This window comes from Stegodyphus dumicola, chromosome 2, assembly GCF_044657685.1.
Source record: "Stegodyphus dumicola isolate Sdum_Otavi_A_Nest chromosome 2, ASM4465768v1".
In the NCBI taxonomy this organism is placed as follows: Eukaryota; Metazoa; Arthropoda; class Arachnida; order Araneae; family Eresidae; genus Stegodyphus; species Stegodyphus dumicola.
In genome coordinates this window covers 227,320,536-227,340,797 of record NC_140769.1, presented here as the reverse complement: position 1 = coordinate 227,340,797, position 20,262 = coordinate 227,320,536, and the positions used below count along the sequence as shown (strand labels likewise).

At 30.6% G+C, this 20,262-nt stretch overlaps 1 protein-coding gene across 3 annotated transcripts in view; it reads right to left on the bottom strand.

Moving 5' to 3' along the window:
* Window positions 1-14,061, bottom strand: part of dor (vacuolar protein sorting-associated protein 18 dor) — a 124,095-nt gene extending 110,034 nt beyond the window's left edge. Inside the window, exons 1-5 of one of the 3 annotated variants that reach the window (XM_085811838.1) lie at window positions 13,982-14,061; window positions 13,862-13,885; window positions 12,543-12,630; window positions 4,500-4,573; window positions 2,392-2,498 (exon numbers count right to left, since the gene is read on the bottom strand). In XM_085811838.1, the coding sequence (XP_085667964.1) occupies window positions 2,392-2,498; window positions 4,500-4,573; window positions 12,543-12,626 (265 nt within the window). In that variant the 5' untranslated portion in view covers window positions 12,627-12,630; window positions 13,862-13,885; window positions 13,982-14,061. Of the gene's footprint in view, window positions 1-2,391; window positions 2,499-4,499; window positions 4,574-12,542; window positions 12,631-13,861 lie in introns of all 3 variants that reach the window. The other 2 variants (XM_085811837.1, XM_085811839.1) reach the window with 2 other exon arrangements.
* Window positions 14,062-20,262: the final 6,201 nt, after the last annotated feature.

The window sequence follows — 20,262 nt, the reverse complement described above, 5'->3', positions numbered from 1 at the left end:
ATAAGAAAATATTATTTCACCTGTATCCGTGTGGTCATTTATTCAGGAAAATAATATTATTGCAATATTCCCTAATTTAAACATAATTCTGAGAATTTATTTAACACTTCCAATAAGCAATGCAAGCGGTGAAAGATCATTCTCAGTAATGGCAAAAATAAAAAAAAATTTAAGATCCACATTAGGCCAACAAAAATTAAATAATTTATCATTACTTTATATAGAAAAAGAGTTATTAAATAACTCTATTAATTATAACAAACTAATTGATGAGTTTGCAGAATTAAAAGTGAGAAAAGAGGAAATATAACTAATCAATCTGGGTATATTTGTTTAAGTATTATTGTTTGTTTTAATAAATTATGTTTATATTTGTTTGTTTTAATAAATTATGTTTATTTAATTATTGTACATATATTATTTTTTCCTTTCCCCCCCTTGGAATCTGATAATTAAATAGAACGACATACTATATGCTTTAAAACCAAACTACCAAACACAAAGTATGTGTCATGACAGAAAAATAGGCCCGGAATTACAATGTTGCCTAGGACCCGCTTTAGCCTTAATCCGCCACTGCAAAGACCCCAAAAATTTAAATTCAATACCAATAAATTCCAAAATATCCTGTAAATACACAAAATAAGAATTAAAGAAATTAAAAATTATAAAAACCTGAAAATATATACCAAAACAAAAGAAAAAAAAAAGAGAAAAAAGAAAAAGGTGGAACTCAATTAAATCTGACATAACATTACCATGAGGAGGATACATCAGACCCAATTACATTTCCCTTTCCACTGAAAATCCTTGTGTTTCTGCATTCAAAATTAGCTGATGAACTATTCTAATGTTTTTTTTAATTAATGACAGTTCAACCAAAAGTCCTCCCTGACGCAAGGTAAATTCAATGTCAAATTAAGTAAAAGAATAAATTAGACCTTTTCATTGAATTTAAAATTTTAATAAAAAATAAACTGAGAACATGAATAAAAACTTACTTAGAGGACGAAGTAGTAATCCATTGGTGAAAAATAGTAAACACAGCCAACTGAAGAAAATTCCAAATTTGAATAAATTAAATAGTTAAGCAATTTTTACACTATGCAAGATAAAATATGAAAAAATTAATTAAAATGTAGAAATAGAATTTGTAAGAAATGAAGCAAGAACACCGTAATCAAAGTACAAATTTCAAAACAATGAACAAAACCATTAGATTCAAAAGTAGATATAAAGGGCTGCAAATTTGGATTCACTGTCGAAACAAACTGGCAAATGTGAGTTACAAATCTCCTAAAAGGTGAATTATTGCTTCAAAGAAATTTTTTTCATTTTTAAATAAAAAGAAAGTGTAGAGGAAAATACGAAAACGAAGAAAAGATACAAATGTAAGAAAAGTCAAAAGTCTTCATGTCATGGGCTTATCATAGCAACTGGAATATAATATGCCCCAAAGTTAGTAACAGATAAGTCAAGAAAATGATACAACAATAGAGGAAAATACATGAAAATAAAAACTATGAAACCTTCTTGAAACATCCTTTTTTATCCTTCTCTATTTAAGCTTTCAAATGAAAAATTCATACTTTAAAAAAAAAATTATAGGGTGTAGACTACTCCAGACTTTTTTAAAAGACTATTAATAAAGTTAATCGAAATTTCATTTTCTTTTAAAATTTTATAACTGTATTTGCTGTAACTTTTCTAGAAACGTTGGAGTACCAACTTATAAGTTTTATTGTAGAATAATTAAATTCTTCTTTTATCAAAAAGTCTTATTTCTTTAAGATCATGTATGCTAAGATCAAGATAGTCTATTACTAATTAATTTTTATTGATGTTATTACGTTTTAGACAGTTAGAGTAGATGTTGCTATTTTGAATAAGATCATTATTGTTAAATGCGATAACGTCATCAATATATCTAAAAGTGTGTTCAAAATTACTGAAATCATTATCAGAAAGGTTCTTAAGATAATTAAATTCTTAAGAAAACAAATATAGGTTACATAGATGAGTTTATTATGAACTTCCCAATGGAATCTCATTTGTTTTGTAGGTAAAGAAATTTTGAATGCTTTATGTAGGTATGATGCATGGAACATAACTTTCAGTTTTGAGAATATATGCAACAAAATGGAACAAAAAATTAGACATTCTGTTAAAACAGTATTTCCACTCCTCTTGTAAAATAACAGCTATATCACTTCTCTTGATGTCAAATCTTGCATATTCCACTTCTTTTGTCCATACAGAGAAATGCCATTCATCAGGAGAAAATTATTATACATATTTCATTTTACTTATGTTATATTTGAAATAATACATGTAGGTCATACATATTTATATTTGAAATAACACATGCAAGATGAAATCATCAAAACATACCATCAAAATTTTCTGGATGAATTAAATCCATTCTTCTAACTTTGTTACGCATTCCCAGGACAAGTTGATTGTTGCAGACTACCATATGAGTTACATAATCACTAGGACTGAAAAGAAAAAATAGCATTACTATACCTGTGAGAACACATATATATTGCAGACATAATACAGATAACTATATTGCATGTGAAAGAAACTATCAAGTGCAAAGAATTTAACAATAAACTCAATCAAACTACCTTTCATGTAGGTTTTAACAAAAATCTGATATTAAAAGCTGAGTAAAAAAATATAAAAAATAGTATTAGTCTAATTATGAAAAGTAAACATAAAATTCATAATTTCCTCTTCATTTCTCTGATTGAATCATATATCTAAAGCATATATTGTACAGTAAACTATATGGAAACCTGCAATGAAAGAAAAGCAGAAAAGTTTAGTATAAAGCAAGTTTCCTAAACACGGATTTCTAAAAATAAAGACAAATGGAACTTTTCTAAAGCATGCATTTTGGGCATCATAATGATACATTTGGTACTGTTACGGGCCCAAATGGTACCAAACACCATAATGGTACATTTGGTTTATTTCTTTCCTGACATCTTTGGATCAATACTAGATTAAATGAAATGATCCCAAAAAGTTTAAGAAAATAAATAAAATTACAATTTCACTGACATAATCCTTAAAAAAACCACTGTGGATGAATACAGCATTTTTTCTTTTTCTGAATAAGCTTTCAATAATTTCCATAATTTTGAAGCACCCATTCAAGTTTAATGTTAGGACTAGATAACAAGTAACTGTCATAATCTCTCTAATGAGATTATTCTGATTAACCAGTACGTTGGGATTCATTTGAAGTAACATCATCTGATTCACAAAACTCAAAAGATGTTGTAGAGTTCATTAGGCTACTTTTGAAACAAGAAGTGAAAAATGAGCAACGCCTTCACCAGGAATCGAACCACAGACCTCTGGAATGCACGTTCAGCATACTGACCAGTACACTATGAAGGCAGGAGAAATAACTTATATACTCCCCCTTTTAAAGGACAACTGGGATTTTAGGGGACCCAATCACCAAATCCCGTGGTGTAGAGAATCATCATCCACCACCCTTTTAGTTCGGGTGCCACTGTAGAGTCATTAGATTATTTTTAAAACAGGAAGAAGTGAAAAATGAGCACCGCCTTCGCCGGGAATCGAAACACAGATCTCTGGAATACGTGCCCAGCGTGCCAACCACTACACTACAAAGCCATGCTAAGAAGGAGGGGAAATACCTTACAATATTAACTGCTGACATCACAAATAAATAACTTATACAAAAGCAAAATAAGGAATATGAGATGCAACAAAATTTATATTCAGACACTTTTTGTTACCTGACATGAGCAAAGGTTCCATAGCTATTTCAGCTTTGAATTAGTTTAATTTCATGAGAAGGATTTTTTTAACAACCTTTTTTTTTGTGAAGAACATCTCTTTCTTCCTTCTCAAAGTGCAAAACTGATTTAGATGAAAAATGTGGTAGCTTGATGATAGTTATAAAGACAATTTTCACCAGGAAAAAAAGGTCAAACTAAACTACTGACACCAAGTTCTGCTGAGAACATTGGAAGGGGAACAGGGTGGCCTTTTCTTTAATGAAAAAATACTAAATAAACAAATAAATAAAAACTGTGACCTTTCAAGAAATTTATTGCAATAAAAGATAATCAAACATAGATAATTCTTTTATTGGTAGAATGATTCAAAATGAAATCATCTGCATCACAGCATTCAAGAATTTACAAAAAAAAAAAAAAAAAAAAAAAAAAAAAAAACTTATTTATAATCCCGACGTGTTCTATTTCTAAATTTCAAATTTCATTTATATTTTATATTATTAGCATAAAGAATTTCACTTGGTCATTTAAAATATGAAGCCTGTAACAAAGATAATATAAAGGAATGGCAGCACAGCAAAATAAAAAAAAAATAAATAAATAAGTAACACAAACCATATATATATCACATCAGAGCAGAATATTTTTTAAATGTAATAACATATTTATTGATATTAAGTATCATAATATTAATTTTAAAAAACCCTCTTTTTTTACCTAAAATTAATTCTTTTCTTATTGAACATTGGCGAATCATCTTCTAAATTTGCATTTATGATACCTGCTGTGGTCTAGAAATTACAGAAAAAAAATATATAATTTAAACTAAAAAGTAATCTATACTTATAAAATCAAAAAATTATATATTGCACAACATGTGAAAAAGAAGCAGAATAATTTTGCTCTTCTAATAACAATTTTCTAATACTAATACAGCCAAAAGTCTTTAATCCGGACGTCCATAATCCGGAATGATCTATAATCCGGACCTCAAAGCTACAAACTTTCTGCACATGTGTAAACGCATAATGCATTTATGCATGCGTGTAATACCTTTACGCATGCACATAATACGTTTACGCATGCACGTTCAATGTATAACGGATGGTATAAGCTAAGCTAAAATTATCTAATTATCTATCTCAGTTAATGCTGCAGATTGCGTTTTTCCTTAATCTTCTATTGGATTCGGCTTATTATTTTTTTGCAGACGGTTAGAGCAATTGTATAAATGTAAGCTTGAACTTTATATTATGTCAAAAAGAATTTCCGATTCTGGAGCTGCCAAAGGATCTACAAAGCGAAAGCATGTTTCAATGTCCATCAAACAAAATGTGGAATTGCTGCAAAAAGTGGATAAAGGCATATCCTTTGTTTCTCTAACCATTCCGAAATCTGTTTATTAACTTCACGCTGCTCTGCGGGGGGGGGGGGGGGGACGCGCGCAGTGAACTGGAAGTTGGATCTGTCAGCACTATCCTTATCTTCAGGGCAGATGTTTTTATTTTATTTGGCTTATAATTCCTTACTAAATGTAGTATTTCATCTCTATGTACTCCGTCTTTGATATGATTTAAATCAAATTTTCCTCATCATTATAAATATCACGAATACACATCAAATAGTTTTCTGGTTGAAATTTTCTAATTTTGACTATGCGTAATGTATGCTTTACGCATGCGCATGTTGAAAGAAATGTTTAATAAAGTAAATAAATAAATATTAACCTTTTAGTTTTGTAAATTTTGATACCCTTTAGATCATAATTGCTCTTTATTTCATAAATTACGGTTTCATATTTTTAATTTATAATTTCTGCATGCCATCTCACCAGATTTAAATTGATGATCTATAATCTGGAAAAACCGATAATCCAGAATCGCCGAAGTCCCGATGAGTCTGGATTAAAGACTTATTGAAGTAATACTAATCTGAATTTCATCTAAAATCAAAATACAGTAAAAAATTTTGCAGAGTGAATAGTGTGAATTCAAAATGCTAAATTATCTGATATTAATTGTTTCTGAGGACAACTTATTCATTATAATAAATCATATATAGGAGAGAATAAGTTTAAACTTTCAATGCACAATATGCTGATAACATCGGGAACAGCTTGCTTACATGCTTAACTGCAAAAACTTTATAGAATCATTTTATTGAACATTTATATCATTGACATACAAAATAATAAACTACTTTTTTTTTTAATTTATTTTTGGACATCAAAACATTTTAATCAATAAATTTATAATATTTCAACTGGTCCTCTAGCAGTTATTCAAAACTGAAGCAAAATGTAACATACTATGAACTAGAATAATGCACTAAATGCATCTATTTGTCTCACAATCACACTGAGTCATGAAATTTTGTGATGAAAATAAGCATTTAAGTGTTGTTAATACTGATTGCATTACACATTTAGAAATATTCACAGGCTCTGAGCAAATACTTGTTATGTGGCTTCAGAATACATTCTCTAAGACTCGAACAGGAGATTAAGATGCCTAAAGGGTTAGTATTTCTTCATCCTAAATGAGATATCAAAATATGTATGTACCTAAATATAAAGACACTCCTAACTCAAAGACAATACTGGGGAAAATAAAGCTAATTCAAATAATAATAAAATATGAGCTATGTAACATTATTATTACAAAGTTAATATCTTATGAAATTTGATCACAGTTTCCAAAAGTGTCATGATTAGGAAATGAAACATAGAAAATAATATACCAAGGTACAAAATTCTATGACTACCTACATCCGGCATGCAAAATCATCAAACAATTTTGGACTATAATAATAATGATGGATCTAACATTTTAAATACCCAATGACTAAAATATAATGCTGAATTGTCAGTTTACCACTGGTTTAGTTCTAACTTACATACATCCTTATACAGTAAGGGCAATTTGTTTCTTAAATGCCTGCATCCATAGCATTTTGGCAAAATTAATTAAAGGCCTTGGCAAATAATAAATTTTAAAATAAATAATTCTTTTATAATAAAAAGGGCAAAAACTTAAATATCAGTTTGTTACTATATAATCAGGAGATGCTTCTAACAAAGTTATGTGACTAACAGAATTTAAAGAGATAATCTGTACATTAATAAAAAAAAAAAAAAAAAAAAAAAAAAAAATGCTGCTAAAATACTAAAAATTTGATAAAGAAAAACAAACTGTATCTCATTACCATTATAATAATTAACATCAGTAAAGGTAATGCAACATGAACAAAATCAAAATATACTTAGGATTCTTTATAAATTTTTTCACCATCATTCATTGATAATTCAAACATAAAAATTAGTCTTCAGTTTAATAGCATTTCTTCTAACTGTTACCAGATTTCTTACGCATTTTTGTAACTGCTAAATTATAGATAATTTAAAACAAATATTTTTACTTTGTAGCTTAAAAGATAATTATGTTAAATACTATTTATTTTGCTGCTTTTTCATCAGCCTTACTCTGCAATCAGTGAAAAACATGTTGTATTTCTTGACATTTTAAAATTTCATGGATGTTAATGGCAGTATTTATTGCAGTTTTCCAGATATCTTCATAGAACACAACTGAAATTTGTGGTATTAGATAACTTAATGCAGATACTTATGGTATTATTGCAACCGCATTAATAAAAATAGCCAAATTTTCAGAATATGTGAAACTTTGGCAGCCATGTGCATACAATTCTTTTAGTTTTTTAAAAGCAACATTATCATATTCATATGCATTTTTTTTGTTGTATTTCATATCCCATAAGGTTTTTATTAATAAATCCCGATAGTTTTTGTCTTAAACTCAATTTTAAAATATGTACTTCTGAAACTTGCTTGCAATGGCAGAAAGTGCTGTAAAATTTCTGCGGAAATACAGTTATTTGTCATAAATTCATTAAAGAGGACAACTGCTTTGAATCTAGCATGATGCTAGGAAATTTTAACCACAAAAAAAAAATAAATAAATAAATAAATAAAATAAAATAAAAAATAAAAAAAAAATAATAATAAAAACTTCCTAGTAAGTAAGTATATTGATTTTCAGGATAAATACTTAATTTAAAGCATAAAATACAGTGGTTCAAATAATTGAAAATGCACCTTACTTTTACTTGATAAACTTTCAATATGAATTACCAAGAAGCGGAGATATGTTTTTATTTTTACACATAATAATTCAATTAATTTTAAGTAAAAATAAAGAACAACCAACAAAAATTCCTAAAATGAAAAATTTTAGAAGCATTTAAATAAACATATGCAGATGTTTGTCTCCAAAAACTGAGAATACACCAATGAAAAATATGCTTAACTACCACTAGGATTTTTTCTACATGGCTTCTATTTTGATCTAATGTTGCATAATCTTATCTTAAATGTTTTCACTTTTATGATGAAACTTGTCATATGAATTCTAAGATAAACTTTTAAAGTAGAAAATGGATCCTCGAAGAAAAACCAGTATTAGCGTAAGAAAATTCGCACTAAGATTATATAAAAAAAGGAAAATATTATTGTGAAATAGCTAAAACTGTTGGTAGAAGTCACATGTGTGTCAAGAAAATCATTGGAAAATTTAAAAGTGATAGACTGATTGAAAATAAAAGTGGAAGAGGAAGGAAAGGTATTCGAAGTGATGTCACCAAAAGAAAAATTTCAAAAGATATCAACATTGATTCTAAAGTAAGTGTAGCCAAACTTGCTACGGAAACTTCTCAAATCATTGGCAGAAGTGTAAGCGTTGAAACTATGTGAAATGTAATTAGACACGTTTGATTTAGTTCGAAACAAGTAGAATTCCTAGAAAGAGATCATTCATCAGCTTGTAAACTCAGAAAAAGCGTTTGAAGTTTGCAGAAGCTCTTCAGTTGAAGATGAATAACTTTTGGAAGAAATTATACTCACAGATGAAAGTAAATTCAATGTTTTACTGCAGTGACAGCCATCACACTGTATGCAGAAAATCCAACATCATTTTGGATACAAAAAATTTACATCCTACAGTTAGATATGATAATGGCTCCATTATGGGTGTATGGCTTAAACTTAGGTAGAAAATTTAGTTTTATAGATGGCATTATGAATCCTATGGTTTACTTGGATGTACTTAACATTGATCTAGAGGAAAGTGCTAAAAGGTTAGGTTTTGATGAAAATTTCGGCTGATCTTTAGAATATGGTAACTGGTAGTTTGGTGACATTTTGGAGGCGATAAAGGTTACTACCTGGGACTTTGGTAATAATGTGAGCAGTACTCGGTTCCGATTACGCATTATTTTGTGTGAGGGAAATGAGAGATCATGGGATATTAATGGACGAATTACGGTTCTTTAATCGGAATTTGGAAAAATATCTGTGGCTGTATATTATTTTGTATTAAGCTTCATTGTGTGTTGTGTGAAGTAGGGTTGAATAATTTTGGGATTGTATGGCGCTGTCTAAAGTGAATTCTAGATTTTTAATGCGTTTGTGTGATAATTCAAAAGAATTGGTTGAATTGTGCATGAGTGTAGGTTTAATTGCGGATAAGTATGAATGTCCAAAATGTGGGAATGAAATGAGATTGTGTGAAAGGAAGGATATTACTGGCACGTGGAGTGCTATAAAAAGTGCCATTCCGAGGCATTGTGATAAAGAGAATTTTGCTTTTTATTTAGCGGAGGAAAAATTCGCAGAAAAAATCGTTCAATAATTTTATTGAATCCATAATAAAAGTGTATCCACCATGTAAGCAAGATTCTGAAGAAGATTAGGTAAGTTAGTATTTTTAATTATTTGAGGATATTATTTTTATGCATGGTCCTAAATGTAAGGTGGAAATAAAGTACTTTGGTATTATTGGGAAAATTGTTATTAGCAATGATTTAGTTTAAAGTAATTAGGATTGTAAGCTAATTTTTATTAATTTAATGTATGTGCTTATTTATATTTTAAGTAGTGTTTTTGAATTTAATTATATTTTAATTAAATGATAGTTATTTTGAGAATTTTATGTTTGTAGGAATTTGGTATACGTTTTAGTTGAAGTAAACGTGCATGGAAATAATTTTAATATTTGACACTAAGTATTTGTAATGTTTGCAGTATGAATTCGTTGGTGACATTTATAATATAATAGATAATTTAGAGGTAAAAGTTTTCGGATATTTTATTTATTTTATACGTGGAAATGTTCATATTTGGAAAAGGTATATACTTTTTCGTTATTAGGTAATTTCATATATGTTCTTTTTAACGGGTTTAAAGATTCAGAAAATTGTCATGCATTTTCGTGAAATTTTTCTAATTTATGAGAAAAAAGCAGTGTACATGGATATGGTGAAGAGTGTGCGCAATGCCATTTTTGTGCAATTCTGGGATTTTTTTTTAAGTAAAAATAAGTCGACGTATACATGTTTAGTGATATTTTAATTAAATGATAGTTATTTTGTGAATTTTATGTTTGTAGGAATTTGGTATATGTTTTAGTTGAAGTAAACATGCATGGAAATAATTTAAATATGTGACACTAAGTATTTGTAATGCTTGCGGTATGAATTCGTTGGTGACGTTTATAATATAACAGATGATTTAGAGGTAAAAGTTTTTGGATATTTTATTTATTTTATATGTGGAAATGTTCATATTTGGAAAGGGTATATACTTTTTCGCGATCAGGTAATTTCATATATGTTCTCTTTACCGGGTTTAAAGATTCAGAAAATTGTCCTGTATTTTTGTGAAATTTTTCTAATTTATGAGAAAAAAGCAGTGTACATGGATATAGTGAAGAGTGTGCACAGTGCCATTTTTGTGTAATTCTGGGATGTTTTTTTAAGTAAAAATAAGTCAACGTGTACATGGTTTATATGTATGTGTTATTTTGAAAAACGCGTAAGGAGTATGGTATTGTGTACTTTTTCCCAATTTTGCAGTGAATATTTGTCATGATTAAGCAGTTTTGTTAGATAACATTTCTAGCATAAGTGTAATTCGGCTAGTAGATTGTTGGAAGAAGTGTTCAGTAGATAAAAAGAAAAGAAACATGTCTTTACTTCGTGAAGACAAAATGGCGGCGGGGTAAAATAGAGGGTTGCTGTAGGAGAGTTGGTCGCCAAATTTTCGCCAAAAAATCGCCAAGTTACCATAATCTAAAGATTAACCAAAATTTCATATTCCAGCAGACAATGACCCCAAACACAAGGCTCATAACATCAAAATATCGTGTCTTTTTCATTGTAAACAGCAATTATACACACCACCTCATTCCCCAGTCATTAATGTCATAGAAAATCTATGGGCCGTACACCAAACAGAAGTTCAAAAACACAGAATTTAAAACAATTTGCAATAAGAAAGAAATAAAATATTTTCAGATACGAGCAAAATCTTGGTCGAATTGGTACCACAACGTTTGGAAGCGATTAAAAAAAACCAAACGACATGCAACAAAATATTGGCACCTTTTTTTTTTATGCAAGATACCACAAAAATTTTATTTGTGTATTATTAATTATATGAGGCAAAAATCTGAATATGTTTATTTAAAATGCTTCTGAATGTTTTTAATTTTAGAATATTTTGGGTAACTGTTCTTTATTTTTACTTAAGCCATTTGTTATGTGTAAAAATAAAAATGTGTTTGCTGTTCTTGGTAATGTGTTATTCATATTGAAAGTTAGATTTATCAAGTAAAAGTAAGGTGTATTCTCAATTGTTTGAGCCACTGTATATTTAATAGCATGTACAAAAATTAAAAAAAAATAAAAAAGTTTTGCAATTACAAATCATTAATCTTTTTATTTTCTATATAAAATTGCCAAACTGCAAGAAGCACTAATACATGAATACTAATACATAAATATCATTATGTCCTATATGAACCCATCACCTACGAGTAGAATTTAGAAGTCATCCATCAATTAATATTTGTGTAACTGACTAATAAGCATACAAATAAGGAAAAAAAAATTCATTTTTATAAATTAGCAGAATTAGTATGAGAGGAGAACTTGAGAGTTAATTTTATATGAAGGTGATGATGAATGAGTAACTATTTCAACTACTTAACAGGCATTTTAAGCAGGGGGGAAGTGCAGAATCACCCGCTGTTTGGCACGTTTTTAAGAATTGCACATACTCGGTATCCATGTACACATCAACCTATTTTCACTTTAAAAAAATATCCCAGAATTGCACAAAAATGGCATTGCCCACTCCCTTGACTTTATCCATGTATACATCGACCTATTATTTTCGATTAAAAAGTCAAAGAAAAATAACAAAAATTCAATTCTTCTTACTCTCGTAAGAAGCGCCAAACAAAGAAGTGGGTGATTCTGCACTTTACCCTTAAGCAGTATAATTTGCTGGTAAGAGAAATTTTACTTTTATAAATTATCAGAATTAGTGTGAGAGGAGTGTTAGAGTTAAGTTTATATGAAGGTGGTGATGAACTCGCAACTATTTTAACAACTTAACAGGTCATGTATTTTATGCAGCAAAATTGGCTGGTATATAATACAGATATTTCATTTTCAAATCTTACATTTTTCATTATCCTGCTTCATTTAATCTTGTTTACTTTCAGAATTAGATAGCATTAATGAATCAATATATAATTTCTAAAACATGATACCAAATAAAGAATACATGATACCAAATAAAGAATATTTTGACAATAAAATAAATTTTATTCTCAAAAGAGTATACATACCATCACACATGGAAATATTAGTATATTTTTCAAAGAATGTAAAAATACTTACCATTTCAGGTATGACTGGTTTTCCAGTCATATACCCAGAAGACAAGGATGCTGCTTGTTCATACTGTTCAAATAATGAGGCCATTTTTCTGAAACAGAATATGTTCATTAATAATATAAGACCAGACCCATTAAATCCATAATAAACATTAACTGGATTACAGTTTTCAAAAATATAATCTAAATTGTCTAACCATTAGCATACTAAACTAGCAGTGCACATTTGGATCACAAGCATACCTTCAAAAGTTATCAAAATTTCTATTAATAGAGTTTATATTTCTAATATGCCTTACATATATTATTGGCTGGATATTTTTTTAATTTTAATTAAATCTAACCAACACTGAATTGTTTAAAACAAATGACATTTTAAAAATATACACTTTTTAATCCTTTTATGTCAGTAACAGCCAACTTCTACTAATAAGATGACATGGGGAGAGTGCAGAATCTCCCACCTGCTTGGCACGTTTTTAAGAATTGCACATACTCGGTATCCATGTACACATCCACCTATTTTCACTTAAAAATTGCACAAAAACGGCATTGTGCATACCCTTGACTTTATTCATGTACACAATGACCTATTTGCACTTAAAAAGTCAAAGAAAACTGACAAAAATCCAACTCTTCTTACTCTTGTGAAAAGCGTCAAACAAATAAGTGGGCGATTCTGCACTTTACCCGATAACCAGTTTAAGATATGTGCTAGCTCCATTGGCCACACAATATACTTTTAGTAAATACTTAGAAGTGCATTTTGAAACAATAGGATATATATATAACCTTAGAAAATGTGTCTGATTATTTCTTTCACTATACAAGTATTTGAGTTCTAATTTTGCATCTACTATGAATGTATGTAAATGGAGGCAACATATGCGGGGTAATTAATAGGGCTCAGATGACTTAATTCGTCTTTCACAGTTAGCATTTAAAATGCTTACAAAATGGAATTACAATAAATTTTACTGAAAAATCATTAAAATTACTGATTTTCTGAATTTAATATCTATTTTTCTTTATTTACTTATTTATTCTAAATGCTTTCATACGCTACAGAATCGTTTATATAGATATTAAAGTCAAAATAAATGTGATACTTAAACGCATTAAATTACAACATTTATTTACAATTCTAATTTTGCAGTCAATGCTACTTTCAGACTATATTTGCAGCTAATGATAAATTACAAAGAAACATTAAAATATTTTTTAATTTAGTATTAGACAAAATAATATCCTTGAGATGAAATCAATGTTATTATTTGGTATTACATTTTAATACTAATCTAAAATGTATGCACACAAACATACCTTTTAATGTTTTACTACTTCTGTCTTAAAGTAAAATGAAAAATATTAGAGACGCAAAAATTATATTATTTCAATAATGAATCAATAATGTTACATGAAGTGCATTTTATATTTAATTACTCTTTAAATGCAAATATTTTATTTCCCATTCACCACCCACAAACACAAAGTAGATAGATGTCTTGTTTTGCATCTGCTAAGTCTTTCTGCCCGGGTGGGCGAAAAATCAAACTTAGGTCCGAGGAAAAGTAATATAGAAAGGGGAAGCCAATTTTATATTTCAGAGGAGAGTAAAAGGGAACTTCGTATATTTTATGCAAGTTCGAAGAAAAAATAGAACAAAATAAAATTTAAAATAAATGGCCCAAAAAATAATAGAGGAAAAGAGAGGATAAAAAAAGAAAAAAGAAAGGGCTTATAGAAAGAAAAGAAGTAGAAAATATAATAAAATACGATTGTGCCCATGATAAGGCTCCTATACATTTAGAGGAGCCTTGGTTCATGAGTTTGTCAAAATGAGAGGAAGCTATGTTCATTTACAATAAAAAGTGTTTCACAGGTGTATGTAATGAGTATGTTTGGTAAGGCTGAATAGATGTGATGATGGGAAAATAATAAAAAAATGGACTGTGTTGAGATAATTCCAATCAAGGTATTTAGCACGGAATACAAGGCAATATGTATGCTTTCATCCTGAGACACAACAGCAAAAGATCTGTAATGTCATTACTTTAACTAAAGTATAAGGGGTCTAGTCTGGACACCGGTCGAGCAGTGGCGTAGCAAGCATAACTGGCGCCCGGGGCAAAATACATTTTTGCCCCCCCCCCCGAAAAAAAATTTCAGTAATATAATGTATAGAATATATTCGTAATAAGAAAATAATGCAAATAAAAATAAAATGCTGGATCTGCCATAAAATACTCAAAAATATGTTAAGAATAGTCACTACCTAACTATACTAGCCTTGGATTCTGAAATGCATCTGTGTCGGCGGAAAAATCAAACATACAATGGTCTAGAATTAGTTAAAAACGTGTTATTTATTTTACATATTTATATAAGTGTTTTTAAAAAGTACAATTTTTAAACAATTAAAAGTTTAATATACATTATAGATAAATAGATACGTGGCAACTTGTCTACTATAATTCAACTCTGCCAGTCTGTTAACCCATAGCAACCAAAATCAAAATAATATTTATTCTATTCAATTGTTATAATTATTTAACGATCTGTCTCAAATTGTATTGCCATAACTGGTGACCCGTATTTATTACGAATAGCAACCTTCAATGTTGCACGAATATGGAGTTTACATGTCAAAATTCTGGGCACCAATTAAGTCATCAAGTGTGATGAGATGCTAGTATGGATTAAAAATAATCCATACTAGCATCTCATCACACTTGATGGATTAAAAATGGATTAAAAATAAATTTGTTCCTATATTTTTAAAGCTTAAGCGTGTTAGTTCTCATGGAAAGAGCCTTTTTTTCCCCTGAGCTCTAAGAAAATGTTTCCCAGTCCACTCAATCGCTGAAATGGATTAAAAATAAATTCTTTCATATATTTTTAAAGCTTAAGCGTGTTAGCTGTCATGGAAAGAGCCTTTTTTTCCCCTGAGCTCTAAGAAAATGTTTCCCAGCAGACTCAATCGCTGAAATGGATTAAAAATAAATTCTTTCATACATTTTTTAAACCTCAAGCGTGTTAGCTGTCATGGAAAGAGCCTTTTTTCCCCTGAGCTCTAAGAAAATGTTTCCCAGCATACTCAATCGCTGAAATGGATTAAAAATAAATTCTTTCATACATTTTTAAAGCTTAAGCGTGTTAGTTCTCATGGAAAGAGCCTTTTTTTCCCCTGAGCTCTAAGAAAATGTTTCCCAGTCCACTCAATCGCTGAAATGGATTAAAAATAAATTCTTTCATATATTTTTAAAGCTTAAGCGTATTAGTTCTCATGGAAAGAGCCTTTTTTTCCCCTGAGCTCTAAGAAAATGTTTCCCAGTCCACTCAATTGCTGAAATGGATTAAAAATAAATTCTTTCATACATTTTTAAATCTCAAGCGTGTTAGCTGTCATGGAAAGGGCCTTTTTTTTACCAGTATATTAACTTTTATTAACCAGTATATTAACGAGATAATATACTGGTTGTTATATGAAGTCGTTGAGTGAGACGTTTCACCTGTGGTTTCAAGTCTTAGCCGCTAGTAACCTAACGGATAACATTCTTAAAACATTATGGATGAATAGACTTCCATCTAACATGCAAGACATTTTAGCGGCCAGTAGCGAGCCACTTAAAAATCTTCTTGAAATCACTGATAAAATTCACGAGCTGGCCATTCCAGCGCAAATACACGCAGTGCAGGCTCCTGGTCCAGGTATTGTGGCATTGCAGGCTCAAATTGATGATTTGTCCAAACACGTTGCTCAGTTAGTAGCCATCCAAGCTGAACCTTTTCAGCGCAACCGCTCCACATCAAGTGGTCGAAATACACGTCGTAGCCCACTGAAGAAACGTTATGAAAGCCCTACTCCGGATATTTGTTCTTACCACCACAAATTTGGAAACAAGGCAAACAAATGCCACCCACCGTGTCGTTAAAACGACCAGGGAAACGAGAAGGGCCGTTGCTCGAAGTCGTGAACGACAACGGACGGAATTTTGCACGCCGTTTCGTCATCGAAAATAATTCGGGCTTAAGGTTTCTTCTAGACACCGGGACTGATGTTTCTGTCGTTCCACCACATTTTCACGAAAAGCACCTTACCAAGTTACAACTTGATGTAGGAAATGGAACTCCTATTGGAAATGGAACGCCTGATATCTGTTGATTTAGGATTGCGCCGCAACTTCCAATGGCCATTCATTATGGCTATTGTTTCAAGTTCTATTATTGTCGCTGACTTTTTACAAAAAAAAATTTTTTTTTGCTTGCCGATCTTAAGAATTGTCGTTTGATAGATTCCACAACCAACTTAACGTATCCGGGAGTAATTCGCAATAGTCAAGATTTGAGCATTAAACTCATTTCGGGTAACTCCCGATAGCATCAACTTCTCAGAGAATTCCCTACAATCACGCGCACAGTTATGGGTATTTCTAACCCAAGCACGATGTACAGTCGGCCACAAAAGTATTCGAACACCGGTACCCATTCAGAAAATTTACTTTTCCGTTGAGAAACAAAATTGTCTCCAGAGTCTATCTTGGTTCGATAGACAAAAAAAAAAACAAAAGGATGGCTCATGTCCAAAATTAGCTAGGTGCATGAAACAAAATACAACATGACCTATCTGGGTGAGATGGGAAAAAAAATGGCTGCTCACGTAATCCATTATTGCGCTCATAGAAAATGCAAAGTGTGGCTGCGGCTCGTCTCGGTTCGCGAAGAGTGAAAACCCAAAACGGTCTGCAGTGCCTATCTTTGTTGGATGAGAAAACAAAAGAATGGCTCATGTCCAGTTTATTTAGGTGTGGGAAAAAATATAACGTGACCTATCTGGATGAGATGTCTCCAGCGATCCAGTATAGACTTTTTCCCCATCTGCAATAGATGACATCTATAAACAATTTCATTGAAATCTCCTCGAAATATAAGAAACAGCTAGCTCGTGAAATTGTAAGGTATTCCCAAAAAATTCCACTTCTTGAAGAAGGAAAAACACCCTAGCTGCAGATGAGGTAGAGAGAGAAAAAGCACGTTGCACCATGGAGAGCCCGCACGGTTCTGAACAGAAAACGTGGAATGCTTTTATAGAAAAGAGTTGAAAGTGAAAGTAAAAGCCGATTGGAAATTTTTCAATTGGTTACCGACTGGGAAAAAATTTTCAGAGCTCAGAAAAAAAATTCTGAGATGTAAAAAAAAAACAAAAAAAAAAAAAAAACTTTTTGTTAATTTTTATCATGTCTTCTAGACATGATAAAAATTAACCCTACCCCCTTTTGTGTGGGAATGTTGTCTCACTGTTTCTAAAAATAGACCATGACTCATTCTAGGAATTATATGTTTTAAAAAGGATGAGTTTAAAGTTTATAAGATAAGATAAGTTTTTAAAAAGGATATGTTTTAAAAAGTATTTGGGTTTCTCCATTCCAAAGTAAACAAAGTGAAGACATCAAATTAATAGAAAAAAAAGGAAGAGTTTTTTTTTTTTTTTAATAGCTCTGGAAATATTTTTCCAATTCAACAGCCAAGAAATATTTCCAGCCAATACAATTTCATTTTTACTTTCACTTTCAATTCATTTCTTATATATATAAGAACATTTCATTTTTCTGTTCAGATCAGTGTGGGTTTTTCAAGATGTAGCATCTCTACTCCATCCCACAACCAGGAAAAAAAGATGTTCTTTCATGAGATGTTCTTTTGGCTTTCGAAAACAATGATGACATGATGATTGTAATACATTTCGGTTCTCATGTCCCATGTTTGAACTCAGAATTATTTCCAGAACTCTGAAAATTTTTCCTAGTCAGCTCGATAACCCAGCTTTCGTATATTTATTTTTTAAGCCACTCGAGTTTCGACTTCCCATCCGTGTGTGCTGTGCATCCAACCTGGAGACACATTCCCTGAGCTCTAAGAAAATGTTTCCCAGTAGACTCAATCCCTGAAATGGATTAAAAAAAATTCTTTCATACATTTTTAAAGCTCAAGAGTGTTAGCTGTCATGGAAAGAACCTTTTTTTTCCCTGAGCTCTAAGAAAATGTTTCCCAGCAGATTCAATCGCTGAAATGGATTAAAAATAAATTTGTTCCTATATTTTTAAAGCTCAAGAGTGTTAGCTGTCATGGAAAGAGCCTTTTTTTCCCCTGAGCTCTAAGAAAATGTTTCCCAGTAGACTCAATCGCTCAAATGGATTAAAAATAAATTTGTTCCTATATTTTTAAAGCTTAAGCGTGTTAGTTCTCATGGAAAGATCCTTTTTTTCCCCTGAGCTCTAAGAAAATGTTTTCCAGCAGACTCAATCGCTGAAATGGATTAAAAATAAATTCTTTCATACATTTTTTAAACCTCAAGCGTGTTAGCTGTCATTGAAAGTGCCTTTTTTCCCCTGAGCTCTAAGAAAATGTTTCCCAGCAGACTCAATCGCTGAAATGGATTAAAAATAAATTCTTTCATACATTTTTAAAGCTTAAGCGTGTTAGTTCTCATGGAAAGAGCCTTTTTTCCCCCTGAGCTCTAAGAAAATGTTTCCCAGTCCACTCAATCGCTGAAATGGATTAAAAATAAATTCTTTCATATATTTTTAAAGCTTAAGCGTGTTAGTTCTCATGGAAAGAGCCTTTTTTCCCCTGAGCTCTAAGAAAATGTTTCCCAGTCCACTCAATCGCTGAAATGGATTAAAAATAAATTCTTTCATACATTTTTAAATCTCAAGCGTGTTAGCTGTCATGGAAAGGGCCTTTTTTTTCCCCTGAGCTCTAAGAAAATGTTTCCCAGCAGACTCAATCGCTGAAATGGATTAAAAATAAATTCATTCATACATTTTTAAACCTCAAGAGTGTTAGCTGTCATGGAAAGGGCCTTTTTTTTCTCCAGCCCACTCAATCGCTGAAATGGATTAAAAATAACTTCTTTCATACATTTTTAAAGCTCAAGCGTGTTAGCTGTCATAGAGCTACAGATGCGGGAGAGAGAGAACAAGCATGTTGCACCATGGAGAGCCCACACGGTTCTGAACAGAAAACGTGGAATACTTTTATAGAAAAGAGTTGAAAGTGAAAGTAAAAGCCGATTGGAAAGTTTTCACTTGGTTGCCGACTGGGAAAAAATTTTCAGAGCTCAGAAAAAAAAATCTGAGATGTAAAAAAAAAAAAAAAAAAAAAAAAAAAAAAAAAAAAAAAAAAACTTTCTGTTAATTTTTATTATGTTTTCTAGACATGATAAAAATTAACCCTATCCCCTTTTGTGTGAGAATGTTTTCTCCCTGTTTCTAAAAATAGACCGTGACTAATTCTAGGACATTCCAAAGTAAACAAAGTGAAGACATCAAATTAATAGAAAAAAAGAAAGTTTTTTTTTTTTTTTTTTTTTTTAGCTTTGGAAATATTTTTCCCAATCAACAGCCAAGAAATATTTCCAGCCAATACAATTTCATTTTTACTTTCACTTTCAGTTCATTTCTTATATCTATAAAAACATTTCATATTTCAGTTCAGATCAGTGTGGGTTGTTCAAGATGCAACATCTCTACTCCATCCCACAACCACGAAAAAAAGATGTTCTTTCATGAGGAATTTTTTTGGCTTTCGAAAACAATGATGACATGATGATTGTAATACATTTGTGTTCTCATGTCCCATGATTGAACTCAGAATTGTTTCCAGAACTCTGAGAATTTTTCCTAGTCAGCTCGATGAACCAAATTTCGTATATTTATTTTTTA